The sequence below is a fragment of the Gracilinanus agilis genome, chromosome 2, assembly GCF_016433145.1.
Source record: "Gracilinanus agilis isolate LMUSP501 chromosome 2, AgileGrace, whole genome shotgun sequence".
Taxonomy (NCBI): Eukaryota; Metazoa; Chordata; class Mammalia; order Didelphimorphia; family Didelphidae; genus Gracilinanus; species Gracilinanus agilis.
The window spans coordinates 188701418-188718838 of NC_058131.1; the positions used below are offsets into that span (position 1 = coordinate 188701418).

The 17421-nt window shown below is 32.1% G+C and overlaps 1 protein-coding gene across 1 annotated transcript in view; it reads left to right on the top strand.

Annotated features, from left to right (window-relative positions):
* Positions 1-17421, top strand: part of CSMD1 (CUB and Sushi multiple domains 1) — a 2120031-nt gene that overhangs the window by 304776 nt on the left and 1797834 nt on the right. The window contains exon 4 of the mRNA XM_044659558.1: positions 9030-9142. Coding sequence (XP_044515493.1) covers positions 9030-9142 — 113 coding nt within the window. The remainder of the gene's footprint in view (positions 1-9029; positions 9143-17421) is intronic.

Genomic DNA, 17421 nt, shown 5'->3' on the forward strand with positions numbered 1-17421 from the left:
TTACATAGATCCCTAGTTCTAGTAAGTGAGTATTTAGAGTTTACCATTTGGTGTCCACTCAAATAAGCATTCATCTTTCACATTGAGTTTTTACTGATGTTAATCCAGCTAAATCCTTTTCTTGAAATCAAGAAATTGGTGCATTGATGAAACACTAATAATTTCAAATTAAGCAATTGTGATTCCTCTTTAAGGACCTGATGTTTAAGTAATATGTCAAGAAAGTCACAGAAATTGCTAGCAAAGGTCCAATAACCAAAAGCCAAAAACTAAGACATGGCTGTTGAGGATATATAACAGAATAACAAAATGAATACAGTTAAAAAACTGAAAACTGTGCTTAGGCTCATTTAATTAATTAAAATTCAAATATCGAAACTAAGTTGTTACTAGATGGCAAACTTGTGAATTCCATCCATTTTCAAAGCACTTGGATGACAAATTCCCCTACTCATATTGTTTTCCCTGCTGGAATGTAAACTCCTTGAGGATAGACTGTTTCCTTTTATTTCCCTTTTTGAATGACCACTGCCTAATACAGACTCTTGTCAGATAATCAATATATAATAACTATGTGTTGATTCATTACTTCTTATAATATTTCATTAACATAATAATATATATAATTAATTTTAAGGATTTTGACATCACCTTCAAAAACACTAGGCACAATATTTCTTACAAATTTTCCTTACTGGCTGTGAAAATTCTAATATAAACTTTTAAAATTCTCATTATATTAAAACTTTAAAATTAGTCCTATTTACTTGAGGTATACATTGTAAAGTTGAAGTTTCTACTTCTCCATATCTAAGAGAGAGAAGATATTTAGAGTGTTCCCAAATTTGTATTATGCATTTTTGTCCTTATAGATATTGATTATTATTTTATTACTGAAAAACTGGGATTATTGACCAAATTCATTATGTAGCATAAACTTCATGAGTGATTCTATCTAGAATGCTTTGATCCCCAAAATAAGACTAGCTAAATATTGAGCTTGTAATTTGGTTTTCATGATTCACAACCCTATTTTTGCAAATTTTTCAGGTTTTTCACTAAATAAAATATTTTTGTCCCTGTGCAACATCATCTACTATATATAATTAGGTGAATCCAGTTTCTATTGCTATATGTACTAATCAGTCAATTAAAATATATTACCATACAAACTAGAGATATATAAATTCTCTTTCACTTTGATATTAATCTGTCTTTGAAATAGAAGTATCTTTGATTAGTTTTGAATTCCATGTTTCTTATTGTTTTGTTTGTTTTTTAGTTTTTCAGTGTAGAAAGAATCATCCCCTTGCCTCTATAACTGTCATGATATAAAAGGCCTTCTGGATTCAGTTTTAGAGAACATGAGTTCAAATCTTTGATCTGAAATTTACCATTAGTATGAATTTGTACAAAATGATCCCTACACTCCTTACTTTCTTTTTCTGCAAATAAGAGCATTGTACTTAGGTCTCAGTTGTCCTTTTTCAGTGCTAAATCTTATAATCACCTGATTCTCATTTGGATAAAACATTTTCAAATGTGAATCACATTGACTTAAATTAAATTTTAAAATCTATTTGATTATTTGTGTATTAATAATGTAAAACTATGTGGTTGTTATGGAATTACAGGGGACAGAGGATTAATATATTCACTGGTAATATTCTTTTGCTATTTGTTTTGGAAAACCATAATTGTATCTGTATACATGCTCTTTTTCTGCTTAGAATTTCTCAAGAATTGTTTTTATTTGTTTTCTTCTCTTTAAACATCACTACTTACAGAATTCAAGGTTGTTATGTTTCTGACAGTGATTTGAGGATTTTGTGGGTACAGCTCAATAAAATATTTTGGATGTTTCCAAATGCAATTCATCCTAGCAATTTCAGGAGAGATGGAAGCAGAAATAAACTTGTTCAATTCAGAATCTCATGTTTTCTGCAGAGTGAACATGTACATAGAAAATAGAAGGAATGTCACAAATCATTTCTCAGTTACCTAACAATCATTCATCTCTGGCAGGTGTGCTCTGTCATTTACCCTGATAGCTAGAAGTGAGAAGGGAATTGCTTTTCTTTCAGCAAAAGATATAGCTAATGAGATTCTACAGGACATCAGGGATACAACTAGAAAAAGATAGAAAAGACAGAGACATGTTCAGAGTGACATTAACTATAGTTTTTCATTGACAACAAAATTGATTTCTTACTGCAACCCTTGTTCCTATTTCTTGCCTAACTATTTTCCTGACTTGTTCATTCATTCATTGAACACACATTTGTGGACCCCTAGGTTGATAATTCAGCAAACAATAAAAGAAAGTATAAAACCATATGATCATCATGCTGAAAGAGGCTTTAGAGAACATCTATTTTAGCATATACCTGAAGCCTGGCCTTTATACCTTTTTCTTATGAATCTATTCTATATAGACAGCTGTGTGCTGAATTGAATAGAGCACTGTACCTGTAATTAGAAAAATGCTGAGTTGAAATTAATCCTCAGATTAATTCAAGTTGTGTGACACTGGGCAAGTCACTTACCTAGTTTTTCTTAATTTCCTCAATTGTAACTACCTCAAAGGGTAGTTGAAAGAATCAAATGAAATTTTATATATATATATATGTATGTATGTATGTATGTATAGTTTAACATATTGCCTAGCACACAAGTGCTAAATAAATTCTTATTCCCTTTCTTCATTTCTTTCTCATCTCCCCACTTCTATGACATTCATAATTTGTTAATCCTAATCATTTAGAAAGAATCAGTAATAATTTTCACCACTGTCAAATCCTTTCATAAATCCCTAAGCAAAATTACTTTCTGGAATTAGAGGTAGCCCTTCAAATAGTCTCCTCAACTTTATTGCTATGGAAATAGTCAGAAACTGTCCCAGCTTATGGAAGTGGCTAGTAAGGTCATACATAGCAAAGGAATGTAGAAGAAGGGGAGAAAGTAATGAAAAAAACAGGCTTCCACTATTTAGGCTTTGGGATTCATAATTGTGTCCTCTCAATAGATTAAAATCACTGACTACAGATAAAGTCTAATAGCCAGTGAAATTCTTGTTTTGATGAGTTATATACTGGTATTAGATGAATTATTTTAAAATACACACACACACACACATTCTCCTGGGTGAGAATGAAAACATACTAGAAAAGAAATATGACCCTAAAAGTGATTAGCATCATAAGATACTTGCTCTAGAATTAAAAATCATAGATTCAAGATTGAAAGCAAACATAAATGCAATGTATTAGTTTTCCTCTTAGCAAAGTTACTTCTTTTAAGGCATCTCTGTCAGATGATCATCCAGTTTCTGTTTGAATATCTCCAATGAATGGGAGTGGAGAGAGGTGCATAGTATATTATCAAGGAGACTGTTACATTCTTTGATAGCTTTAATTGTGAGTTAATTTTTAGTCTGAGCTGAAACTTGCCTCTCTGTAATCCATTTGTTTTGGTTTTATTCTCTGAAAAAAAGAAAAGGGTGGGGGAATCTGTTTCTACTTGTGCAAATTTTTTTAATATTAGAAGCAGTTTCTTTTTCTCCCTTTAATCTTACTTTATTAAAATCAAAAATCTACATTTTCAGTGGCCCACTAGTTGACATAGTTTTCAGGACTTAAAATATCCTGGATAGCCCACTCCATTTTGTGAGTGCTCTAATAGATGGAATTTGGGGAGTGCCTAATTTCCTTTAATGTTTAACATTTCCTTTCATTACAATGGGATTGAATTTATCTCTCTGTAAATTCCACTTTGTATATCTAGGAAGAGAAATAAAACTTCTTCCAAATGATATTCTCATAATCTCAGATGTGTAATCCATATTTAACAACCAAATCTCCAGAAAAATGAAGTGTACACAGCACACACTTTTAAGTTTAATGTAAATTATTAATATTTTCCAACACTTGTTTACATCTAGACAATAAAGAAAACAATTAATCAGCACCTGTTTTGTGGCATCTGCTGATGTTCAAAGATACTGAGAAAACTTAACAATTGCCTCTCAGGAGCCATTATAAGTTGGCTTCATTGCAACATTGCTTGTAATAATTAGCTATGGTTATCCTGTCATCCTTTAATCTTTTTTCCTTCTGAGCTAAATATTATTCTTCATTCTGACCCTCAAACATTTGGATCAAGGGAATTTTTTTCTTTCAGCATATCAGGGATCTTCCTGTAATGCAGACACCAAACCTGATGAAAGTAATCCAGATACAGTGTAAAGAAGTGAAACTCTCACTCCCTACATCCTAGAATCTATGATTTACTTAATGCAATTTATACTAATTTGTTATTTTTTGGCTGACATATTTTACTGTCCATAGAGTTATAGCATAAGTAGATCTATTGTTAGAAGAGACTTCAGTAGTAATCTGGTTATTGAGACTTTTCTCTCAAATCCTCATTTTAAAATGATAAGTTGAATTTGTAAAGTTGAGTATTTAATACATGTAGGACTTCATATTGTTCTCTACTAAATTTTGTAGTACTAGTTTTTCTCCATCAGCTAAAGCCAATGAGAATTTTTTATCTTGATTGTATTATAAAAAATTAGCTACATTTTGCATTAACTTGAAACTTTATAAAAATTCCATTTTAAACATATATTTTTCAAACCATTTCTTAAAATGTATGCACTTTACTAGATATATCTCAGAAGGTTGCTAAACTAATCTTTAGATAAGATCATTTAAATTGGTCTGAATTGACAGAGCTAAACTATTATTTCATTTATGCATCTTCAGTATCCACAAGAATACTATCTAACCAATGTTTCAGTGAAATCTAGATGAAACTATTTTAAGAGCATTTTCCTAGTCCATTATTGGTGGTAGTGAGATGGGATTGTTTCTGTGATATTAATATAGAGGAATCTGAAGAAATATCTATCAATACAAATGAAGATAGGCTCTATCTCTATAACTTATAATAAGTTATTTGGACCCACAAGATGGTATCACTTGCCCACTTATGCAGTTGAAAGAGTGTGTAAAGGCCATCTAGTATGTTTTTACAATAAAAAGAAAACAAAACAAAAAAAAAAAAGAAAACAGAGGCCTAGATTGCAAGAGGCTTGGAAAAGGCCGCACAAACAGGAAGTGACAAAAATAGGATTTGAATTTGTCTTGTGATTCCCAATTCATTATTCTTTGCATTGTGCTATGTGTCAGAGAAAGGACACGAACACACTACTTTTGCCCACCTGGAGGAAGGCGAGAAGGAAGGAAATAATGAAAAAAAGAAGGAAGTAACAAAAGGAAGGAAGGAAGGAGAATGGAGAATTGAAGTGAGGAAGAAGGGTGAGAGAAAGGAAGGGATGGAGGGAGGGAGGAAAGAAGAAAGGAAGATAAGAAGGAATTAGAGTATTTTAACCCATGAAAATATAAGAAGTTAAGGCATGAAATCCCCAGCCAAATATTAATTCACTTAATGAGAAAAAACAGGAAAAAAGAAAATAAACATATTATATGAATAATTGTGTTTTTTGTTGTACCATGGAATTCCAATCATACCTTTATATCAAGTGCCAGAATTTGGTGTCAGAGGCTTCTCTTTGGCAGACAGTACCATATGGGAACCCAGTATGCCTCAGTGGAATTACAAAAGAATCAAAATTCAGGTGCTGTCAGCTTCCATCCTACCTTCATAAGTGATTTGCTTTTTTGGATAGAACATATCCATATGGTACTTACAGGCTTAATTTGTGTAATGTAGCCTAACAGTCATGTGTATGTTCCAGATACTCAAAAAACACCTGTTGTGTGACTGGATACAGTAAAACTCCTAGGTTATCCTGAGAATTTTAATATGATCAGTGATATAACTATGAAGTTTTCTAAAGTATCATGAAAAATCACAAATATAAACAATATTTATTATTTAAGTTTCTTAATTGCATATTAATATTTCTTAGTTGTTACAAAAATAAGAATGTATTTTTACCTACAGATAGAATGTTGAGGATTGAAATTAGTGAGTTTCTAGTGATATGAGAAATGTTCCCAGAGAATTAACTTTATTTGTAGGTACAGTAGTCCATTGTCTTGTGAAATGACTTCAGGAAAATCAAGATGAACTTTGGATGACTAAACATTTTTTGGTATAGAATCAAGAACACCATCTTACATTCCTGGCTTGGACACTAGTCCTTAAATGATTAACATGTTCAAGGTATTGTGTATATATATGTGTGCTCCTAGGTGGATCTTTTCATTTTTGGTGTCTTGGTTGATTGTCTCTACAATAAAGGGATTAAACCAAATGAGGATTCTAATAATGTCCCTTCAGTTTGAAGGTTGTGATTTTATAATCTACTAAATCAGGAGTTATTGAACGATTTTTTGTATTAAGGGATCTTTAAGAGACCAGTGAACTCTGTGGACATCTTCTCAAAGTTAGGTTTTTAAAAGTTTAAAATAAAATGGATAGAACAACAAAAGGAAAAATTTATACCAAAGTATATTTATCCAAATGAAAAAGAAAAAGTCCATAGATTATAGATCAAGCACCATGGTGGACCTGTACTGGGGATGCTGAACACACACTGTTTTCGCACTTATGTGATATTTGAAAATTCTTAAATTGAAAACACTCTGAAAGAAAAAGACCTTTTAAGTTATTATGGTTTGAGTTATGTATTTTATAAACTTTAAAGCACTATATTGTATGACAGGTATTATATGAAGCTTGTTATAACATCACTATCTACCATTGGAAGAAAATATAACTAAAAATTAGAAAAAAGAACACAGATCAAAGAAGGAAACAGAGAAATAGAATGCAAAAGAAGGAGCAAGAGAGGAGGTAGGAAGATGGAGAGAGGAAAGAGAAAGAAAAAAGTAATTCCATTTTTCATCTTTGATATTTATATATTTTAACAACATTTCACATTATTTTTCCATGTGCAATTAGTAATAAAAGTCCAATTTGGACAGTAAGATCTCTTCATCTAAGTCTAGAATTATAATCAATAAAATAACTAAGTAATAAAATACCATTGCTTTTATGGAAAAATGAAGCAATTTTCTTTACATAAGGGTAACTTAATCTGATATTAAATATAATGCCAGCATTTCTCCTTATTACATATTTAACTTCATAATTTTCTTTATTAACCCATTGTTAGATTCCATAAAATTCTATGTTGAATGGCTTTAACACATCCATTCTGCTATAGAATATAGAAACTATAATAAATATATGGTTGCATTCATTATGAGAGTAAGCCAGAATTGTTCCTACTGAGGATTAATGTTAAAGTTAGTTTCTTTCACATTATCTCTTTGTATTCAGGACATTCTCTTGATATTCTGTAACCACTCTGAATCCATAGGTTAAATTGATCTAATCCTGCTTGTGATTAATAAAGCTTACTGTGGAATAGAGATAAGACTCCTATCTTGGGAAAGAATATACCTGCAGAAGACAGTATACAATATCTTATTTTTCCTGGAAGAGAGATATCTGATAACCTATGCCCTCTGTAACATCACCCTAAACTTTGAAGGAAGAGAACTCATAACAGCTGTCAGAAATGTACAGTAAAATCAAACTTTTCAGGTTTACTCTGGACTTTGTTGACTTTTACTTAGCATACTCTTCTTATAGTCTTGTGTTATGCTTATCTGATTTATTTCATTATGAAAGGCAAGAATCCATAAATAAAGAGATATTATATTATGTTTGGACAGAGCAAAGTGAAAAGTGATAGGGGATTGACAATAAAAGGGGAATAAAGAAAAATCCTAAAGGATGCTGGTGATGGTGGTGATGATGGCGGTGGTGGTGCTGGAAGTAATAAATAGTATTCAGAATTATTACCTTGAGGTAATCATTGTAATAGGTAACCTCTGGGAGAATATGGAGACCAGATTGAGTGACAGATCGTTGGTTGTAGAACTTAGAATTTACCCAGATGGCATGAGCCAAGGGCAAAAGACAATTGAGACCACCACTATAAAAGCCGAGGGGGCTTCAGGGTCTCAGTCTTGAGAAGGGGTCCTGGGTGGTGAAGGGTAGATCTATTGACCTGTATATCCAACACCTGTACCTGATTGTCTCATAATATCCATTGACCTATTACTGAAACAAGGCTGAGAGATAAACATCAACACCTGCTATCAAGAAGAATATCACTATCCCTTCCTTTCACTTGGTTCAGACTATGGCCGGGTCTGACTAGGGTCAGGGAGGGAGAGAAGCCTCTCCAGCCAACTGCTAACCTGTTACTTATTGATTAGCCTAAACTAACTTCCCTAAGTTTAGCATAGCCATCTCCAACACCACTTTCCTTGTCCTGAATCCTATCCCTTTGAATTATAGCATTAAACTCTTTGAAACATATCTCAAAGTGAAGACTGATATCTGTTCAAGACCAAGTGAATAGCAGAGGAGCTTTGTGAACAATATACAGCTTCTCCCTTGTTAACTTTGGCTTGGGCACTGTTTGTGGGGTCAAGTGCTTAGCTGAGCTGAACATTCATAAGCCCTGGTGGTTGTCAGCACACCTTGGTGACCACCCAGGCACCCCTATCCTCACTCAGCTTAGATACATTTACCATCTAGAGATTTTGGGCCAGCTTGTCAGGCCCATCTAACAGAAGCACCATACTACCCTCTATAACACCATTCAGCAAAGTTTATATTGTCTGTTGTTTTTAAGAAATCATTCAATATTATAATAATGTTGATGATTGTTTCCTTCTAAGAAAGTTAAAAATATATACCGTTTTGGCTTAGAAAGTAAGCTTCAGCCATCCAAAAATCACTTATAAGGCACATCTTCACCATTAGCCATGTGAATTTGAGGCCCCCTCTCTACCTCTCAATTTTCACATCTGTAATATGAGGAAAATAGATCAGATGACACCTAATGTCTATGGTTCAGTTATTCATTTCCACAATGCTATAAGCTAAATGAAAGGTTACCATGTTAGAATTCTAGATTAGAAGCTACTTCATCAATAAATACATGATTTTCTAATTTCTATTATTGCCATTTTTTATAGATTATCTGGATTTCAGCTGCCATCTTCTATAGTGAGCACTGGATCTATACTTACTCTCTGGTTCACTACAGACTTTGCTGTGAGTGCTCAAGGTTTTAAAGCCCTTTATGAAGGTAAGGTACTTAAACTGTATTTTAATGTAGGTGTATTATTCTTGTGTTTATAGGCTTTCTTTTTGACTGATAAATACAATATTGACTCTGAAGTCATACCACTTCTCTAATGAATGTAACTTTATATTACTATTATAAAACTATAAATAATAGTCAACAATTTCATATGACTTACCAAGAGGACACAAATGTGGTTGCTTTATTCAAGTATTTGGATTACTTAGCACAAAATTTATTTTTATACTATCCAGATTTTTTTCATCCCAAGAAAACTTTCCTGCAATATGGTATTTTCAGAAGTTCTGAATACCAATTAAGATTACACCTGGTGTGTGAAATGAGATCTTTGAAAAATAATTCTGAAGTATTTTCTTGATAACGTTGAGGCAATTGTATGGGTCTGAAATGCTTAGATAAAGCAGAATGTCATTTGAACTTGTGTTCTGTCTAAGTTGAAGTTTGAATTGAAAAAAGGCATTGATGGTGACTGGTGAGGTTTTCTTTTTGTTGTTTTGTTTTGGTTTGTTTTTTTCAGTGCTTATTGATTTTGTTCTAAGATGTTTAGATAGACTTATTGCAATGATTTTATGCCTTGGTGGCTAATCAAGCAAATGGACAAACTATGATTAGAAATCAGTATGTACTAAAGAAAAGCATTAACATTACTGTCCTTTTATTATATAAAGACATATCCTATAATTCAAAGAGTACTTGGCCATCAGGTGTACAAAATACATGTTTCCTTGTATTTCCCCTGGAATCACATTCCATAAATGTTTAAACAATTTTTCTCTGTACAGGCACATATGTGTGTACACAGATATATGCGTGCATGTAGATATGTAGGAATGAAGAGAGAGACAGACAGAATAAAAGGAAAAGCTAATTTTTGATATCCTCAGCTTTGTATCTAATTTTCTTTTGTTCCAAATCATTCCAAAGTAGTAAGGTGATTTTATCTGGTGCTCATCCGCAGACTTTCTGATGGTTAGTCAAATGATGGATTTTTAAAATTGTGGTTGTTTCTATTACACAAGTATGTAAACTGCTATGATGGAAATGACAATTAAATTGATTTAAAGAACATTTTCTTAGGTTGGGTAAATTGAGTCTTTGTTCACTCAAGCCACTTTTGATATAGCACTACCAATGGAGCTGGACCTGTACCTAAAACTGAGTGGAATTAATCCTATGAAATCACCTTTAGGGGGCACTGACAACACTAAGTCCTTCAGCAGAAGAAACAAATATTATACACTACTTAATTCCCAAGGAGAATTAAATAAATAGGAAACTACTAGATGATCTCTTTCTTCCCATTAAGTAGCTGTAGCCAAGTTGTCGATCTCGATTTTTCACCCTCTTTAAAATGAGCTTTTTTTTCTCACTCAATGACACATTATTATTTTTTCCCTGAACACAATTTGTATTGCCTCAGATATTAAAATTACCAGTTAAAACTCTGAATGTCTCCATGTATGAATATAAAGCTAGCAGCCTGATAGGGTTAAATCCCATTAAGTATCTTGCTGACAACCAGGGAGTAAGTGAGAAGCTAAGAAATATCATGCTTACTATGAGATTAATGGTTATTGTTGGCTTTCAGATTTGGTTATATCTATCCATTATTTTCTCTAAGCTTTAAATCTACATAATACCTTTATCACTTAACATCACTAAACTGTCTCCAAAGCAGCCAGCCCATAATGGTTGGCTATAAAATGTATCTTTCCATGTTGTTCGGAGGAAAAGAGGAGCTAATATATTAGAAACCTGTGCCATTCCCCATTAGTCCACTTAAGATACTCAGTTGACTGATTAAAGCAGCTTGCATGCAATTCGTTATTTTATTCCTTGTTTCTGGAATTAGATTTATTCACTATGGGTAATAGAGGAGGCATTGGGGATGCAGCGTGACTATTGTAGTTCTCCTAGTACAAGAGTGGTTAGAGGATAATGTATTTTGGTTACAAGCATCTTATATCCTTCTTTAAGTTATAATTCTAAAGGAACATTTGTTGGTCTTTAATAGCATGAAATGAAACGTGTGTGTGTTATTTCTGTCAATATATATTTTGAGGGAAAGCATGTTATGTGTTTATTTGACCACATCCTATTACAGATAAATTGCTTACTCATAGAGTTTTGGAACTATATTTTAGAAGACCACTTCCATGTTTGCTTCAGAAACTGAATAATTATAAAGCTCAGGGCAAGTCATTTAATCACACTCATTCTCAATTTCTTCAGTTGTAAAATTGGAATAATAATACCACCTACCCATGAGTCATCAGAATCAAGATTTTTATAAAGTGATATATACATTAAATGCTAGGTATTATCATTTAACATCTCTAAGCCTCAAGTAATTGACTTAATCTTTGTGAGGCATTACAAACTACAGGTCTTTAATGTGTAGTGCTATATGTATATTTATAACTATTTAATCTATATACTTATGATCTATGTATATATATATGTACACATTGATATTTAGGTAAAGACAATTGGAAACAAATAAAAATATTCTTATATGGATGAGTGAACACCATGATGCACTTCTGTGGGAATAAGTTTTTGGCTAATCCTCTGTCTCTATCTTAGTAACCTCTTTTTATATTGCTGGCATTTGCTTCTCCTCCCACAGAGATCTCATAAGGATTTGCCTTGGTGTGTATGTTATTTGGAAGAACAAAGTAAAATAAAGATTAAATTCTCCAGATAACTAGAGCAATATGTTTATCAGTCAGGACACCAAACTTTGTCTTCTGGACTATGAGGGTAGCCACTTGTCTTTTATATATTTTTATCTTTCTTCACCTAAATAAAGTCATTTTCTGAACATATTGTTTCTCTTAATTTTATTTATCTATTTTCCTATTTTTGGTGTCACATACAACTATAATATCCATACTGTGTTCCCTCTTTGAGATACATTTTACTTTAGAAAGAACCAGTTGAGAATTATTGAATCTACAATTAAACTAATTGCTAATAGCACCCAGTCTGTGCCAGGTTCTGTGCTAAAGATTGATGACAGAAGAAAGATAAAAGGCAGTCTGTAAATGAATATTAGTAGGAATTTAGGAATTTTTTTATGACTTAGCCATTAACATGAATATTCCTCTAGAAATTTTATTTGTTCTTTATTTCTTTAGGTAGCATTTTGCCATGATATTTACCTAGATATTGAGTAAACTTTGGTAGATAAACTTCAAGACACTTCCTTAAGGTTGAAGGTATTTTGGGTGAGACTTCTCTGTAACATTCATTTGATAGTGGAAACCATTAAATTGAATTATAAATGAATACATTGAAAAACTAGTGAGCAAAGTGATCTCTCAGTCTCTGGCTGTTATAGAACACACCTGACATTTCAAAACTGTTTTCAGAAATAATTTTTGTCCTTTAAATGTACTGACTTTGGAGTCAGAAGTTGTAGTTTCAACAGTGTCTTCTGCAGTATTGGATAAATCGTTTTGCCTTCTCTAGGACTATAGTTTTTCAACTGTAAAATTAAAGCATTAGACTATATTGGTGATGGTGAACCTTTTACTGCCCTTGAAATTAGCCAAAAGGATGACAAATAATTGGTAAACCTTTTAGAGACCTAGTTCCCAAACTGCAACCCTTATGCCCATATGAGCCACCTCCTTACTCAGACAAGGGGAGTGAAGTGGTCCCATTTGGCTACTGAGTAGATGTGATGTGATGTGATGTGAGAAATGTCCTCAGATGTGGTGGAGAGGGGGATGGGAACAGTCCCCTCTGTCACACTTGCCATAGGTTTGACAACATAGGACTATATAGTCTTTGAGATTCCTTACAGTTATAGATCCATGACATTAAGAAGAGGGAGGAAGAAGGGAGGGATAGAATGATAGAAGGATTTATATAGCCTATTATGTTCCCAGCATTACAATGAGCACTTTGTAACTATTACTTCCTTTGATACTTACAACATTCATTTGAGGTACTTGCTATTCTCCCCATTTTGTAGTAGAAGAAATTGAGACAAAGAGTAGTGAAGTTATTTCCTCAGTTCATAAATGACCCACATAATTAATAAGTGTCCAACGTCAGATTTGAAATCATTCTTCCTGACTCCAGACCCAGAGATCTTACCACTGCTGAACCTAGCTCCTACAATCCTTCATGACAATGGCTCAGTAAATTAATTATATATTTAAATATTAATGAATATACAACAGCTGTTTCAATGTTCAAAAAACTTTGGTTAGTGATTTTGTCAATTATTATTACTGATATTTTATAGCTATACCAAATTGTTATTAATAAAATGAATCATTCAATTGGGATGCTTTCCCCTCCTTTGTAACCTCCCAGTTCTAAGTCTATGATTATTTGAATGAATAGCTCCCTGGTACTGTGGTGGATTCTTTTAGATATATTGATTCTCTAAAAAATTAATTTTTCCCCCAAAACATGATACAATTTTAATATCCATTTTCTGACATTTTGCAATCTATGTTCACTCTCTCCCTCTTTTCCCTCCCTACTCCCCACCAAAGAAGGTAATATTCTTTAGTATATACATATATTATCATATAATACATATTTCCATGTTCATCATGATGCAAAGAAGACATATTTTTCTTACACTAGAGAAAAATTCTTGTAGGAAATAAAGTGAAGAATGGAGTGGTTCAAACTACATTCTATATGTTCCTTCTGTGGTACTGGATATCCTTTTATATCATGAGTCCCTTGGAGTTGTCCTGAAGCCTTGCTATATTGATAATAATTTTTTTCATTCTGAGTTCACCATCATGTATTATTGTTGTTACTATGTACACCTTTCTCCTCATTCTGCTCTCTTTACTTTGTATTACTTCAAATATGTTTTCTCAGGTTTTTTTAATCATCATATTGTTTGACTTTTTCTGGCATAATAGTATTCCATTATTCCCATCAATTTCCATTTCTTTGCTACCAGAAAAAGTACTGCTATAAATATTTTACAAAATATATATTTTTTTCTTTTTCCTTGATCATCTTAGGAAATAAACGCAATAGTGGTATTATTGGTCAAAAGGTATATACATAGTTTTATAACTCTGAGCATAATTCCAAATTAGTCTCTAAAATGGTTGAATCAGGTCACAGTTCAACAATTTACATATTAATGTCTCTCTTTTTTCCACATATTCAACATTTGTCATTTTACCTTTTCATCATATTAGCCATTTTGATAAGGATGTGATATTATCTCAGAGTTGATTTTCTTTGCATTTCTCTAATCATTAATGATCTAGAGCATTTTTCATATAGTTACATATTGCTTTGATTTTCTCATCCCAAAACTGTTCATATCTTTTTAGCATTATCAATTGGAGAATGGCTCATATTCTTATAAACTTGACAGATTTCTCTTTCTTTTATATATGAAATCTCTATCTGAGAAATTGTTTATAAGAAATTTCCCTCAACTTATCAATTTCTTTCTAAGCTTGGCTACATTAATTTTATTTGTTCAAAATCTTTTCAATTTTGTGTGTTCAAAATTATCTGTTTACCATTTCACAGTTCTCTTGTTTATTCATGCTTTATTCTCTTCTTCATAAACATGATCAGTAATGTGTTAACTATTCTAATTTGTTTATATCACCCTTTATTCCTAGGCCATATATACATTTTGGTTTTACCTGGGTAAATGGTGGCAGATACTGGTGAAGGTCTAGTTTCTGCCAAGCTGCTTTCTGGTTTTCTCTAACTTCCATTAATTAATTAATTAATTAACTGATTAATCAATCAATCAATTTGTATATTTGTTTGTTTGTTTATTTGATCAAAGAGTAGAAGCAGTTGTATGGCCTTTCAGATAGAATTCTAAATTATCCTCCAAAATGGTTAAACAATTTCATATGTTCATGAGGCATGGATAAATATTTCTGTTTTTCCACATGCTCTCTAATTGAAATTCTGAGATAGTAGAGATATTGAGCTCCCCTAACTTCAGAGAGAAGTGGAGGCCAGTTTTTAAAATCATTAAGTTCATTGGATTATATAATTTTTTCTTGAATTACAGTTTTTCTTTAAATGGAATGTTTCCATATTTTTCCTAATTATCAGAAATGCTTTAAATTAATATGGTGAAAAGATCATTGCATTTTCAGTATGAGGATTTTACATTGAATTTCACATGGAAAATGACATAATAGTCCCACCCAGTCTTGTTTTCAGCATGAATATGAATTTCTATGAATTAAGGAGATATTCTGTTTTGGGAAGCAAAACAATCATATCAAAGAAAATGAAGAAAGTAAGAGGAAATAATGAAAAGGGCTTGTTGGTCTTAGGAGGTACAAGGAACAAGTCACCAGCTTTCATTTTACTCAGGTAAAGAAACCTTACGTGATTTGGGTTTAGGGGATCCACTTATATAATAAAAAATGCAATGGGAATATAAATGTGAAGAAAGAAATGGGAACTATTGCAAAGTTATATTGGATTGATTAATAGCAGAGAAGATTTTTTTTCTTCATGATGGTACGGTTCACTGCTTAAAAAACAGATATGATGCTGCATCCACTGTTAAATTTCCCTAATTCCATGTCATATAAATATCTTTCTTTTCAAAAAATATTTATACATTATAATGTTTGGCAAGAAGGAGTTAATTACAAAAGAAATGAGGGATGATCAAGAAAGAAGAAAGATCCTTCTTGGAATGAATGACACAGGCTGAATGTGGTTTATTGAGTGAGGCTAGGAGAAAATATGCCCTTGTGATGGCTTCTACGAGACAACATAAAAGCAACTACAGGTGGGAAGAAGCAATTAAATTAACCCCCAAAAGCTTGATTAAGTTTCACAAAGAAATATTTTATTAAGCTAAGAATCAAATGAATGCTGCACTGGGAGTTCTTAGACCATGGTTCAAATCATATATCTGACAATTTACTAGCTGGGTAATCTTATGCAGTCTAAGAAAATTTCTGAAAGGATAATTGGCCATGTCTTTCCTCTCAGGTTAGTAATTTAAGTAAAGATTTAGCTAAATCAATGAGTTTGCTCATGCACATGTATTTTCAAAAAATTGATTGTATTGAGTATAAGAGTATTCATATTAATTGAATGGCAGCACAAGACAGAGGAAACAAAATTAAAGCGAGAGTCAGAAAGTATAGATTGCCCTCTCTGGACCTCACATTCTTTTTAAAATGTGAGATAAGACTACATGGTTTCTGAAGTACCCTTAAGCTTTGACAATTCCTCGCATATGTGATTCTAAAAGTATGAAATATGTGTGATTCTAAATATATATTCACCATCTAAAAATTATTCTAAAAATATCTCATTATTTGAGTTAATGAATGTACCTTGTAAATCTTAAAGCACTTATGTAAATGCTAGCTCTCATGTAGCTGAAGAAAAGAAATATCCTTTAATCCTGAGAGTCAATCCTACATATGCATATCAAAATTTCTGAATTTCTTTGTTCATCATTTTGTTGAGATGAACATTGTATCTTTACTTTAAATATTTAAAAAATAATTTTTGATCAATCAAAAAGTATTATTAAGGTCTCACTATGTACCAGACCCTAAACTAGGCAGTAGAAATAAAGTCTAAGAGCAACATGTAACCTTCCACTAAAGAAACATATGATTTTCACTCCCCTGGGCACCCTCAAGGGATATAGTGATATATTTTTCTTTAGAAATTTGTAACTACCATGTAAATTCTCTAGAATTTCTTATTATCTTATTACGTTAGGTTGATGAATTGTTGAAAATTAAACAAACACCTATTTTAGGATATCTTAGCATATCTATGTAGGCTACAGTAAACTCCAGTGTCTGGTAGTCATATTTTGTTTAATGTTCACTATGAATTTTAAATGGAAACTTGTGTTCTCATCTAAAGGGAAATACTACATTTGCTGCACTATCTTATTTTTTTAATATCAAATTTCTTTGCAAAATTATATCAATATATAGCTCCACCAGTGATGCATTATCATGCCTGTCTTCCCACAACTCATCCAAAATTTACTAATACCATACTGTGTGAACTTTTCCATTTCACCAAATATAATTTAAAACATCATGGATGTTTGAATTTACATTTAGCTAATCATTAGTGATCTTGAGCATTCTTTCATATTATTGTCAATAATTTTCAATTATTTTGTGGAAGTTTGTACAGATTCTTTCACTCTTTACCTATTGGAGAGGCCTAAATGATTTCTCAGATTGCTTGAATCTTGAGATTATTTTATAATTTGACTATGTAAAGCTGATTTTAGAATAATT